The sequence below is a fragment of the Phaethon lepturus genome, unplaced genomic scaffold, assembly GCF_000687285.1.
Source record: "Phaethon lepturus isolate BGI_N335 unplaced genomic scaffold, ASM68728v1 scaffold42133, whole genome shotgun sequence".
Lineage (NCBI taxonomy): Eukaryota > Metazoa > Chordata > Aves > Phaethontiformes > Phaethontidae > Phaethon > Phaethon lepturus.
In genome coordinates, this window is record NW_010530550.1 from 4,972 (window position 1) to 5,317 (window position 346).

At 56.4% G+C, this 346-nt stretch overlaps 1 protein-coding gene across 1 annotated transcript in view; it reads left to right on the top strand.

Annotated features, from left to right (window-relative positions):
- The window catches only part of LOC104618644 (amiloride-sensitive sodium channel subunit beta-like), a gene marked incomplete at both ends in the record, with an annotated part of 5,124 nt that extends 4,909 nt beyond the window's left edge, over positions 1–215 (top strand). The window contains one exon of the mRNA XM_010284288.1: positions 98–215. Coding sequence (XP_010282590.1) covers positions 98–215 — 118 coding nt within the window. The remainder of the gene's footprint in view (positions 1–97) is intronic.
- Positions 216–346: the final 131 nt, after the last annotated feature.

Genomic DNA, 346 nt, shown 5'->3' on the forward strand with positions numbered 1-346 from the left:
AACGGTTCCCGGCCCCGGCCGGCGTAGACTCCAGCAGCACAGAGGTGGGCAGCGGGCTCAGCCCACGTCTAAGCAGCTGCCTCTTCCCTTTTTTCAGGCTTGCCTGCGCTCTTGTTTCCAAAATCACATGACTGAAATCTGTGGATGTGGCCACTATATGTTTCCTTTACCTGAAGGGGTGAATTATTGCAATAACGAAGATAACCCAGGCTGGGGTAAGAACGCGGACAAAACCGTTGCTCGGCCTCCCCAGGGTCCTGGCGCGCAGGAGGGGCGGGAGCGGTCGCCAGCTTGGTCTGTAAATGCTTTTGAATGCTTTTGGGGGGTGGCTTTTGCCTACGTAACG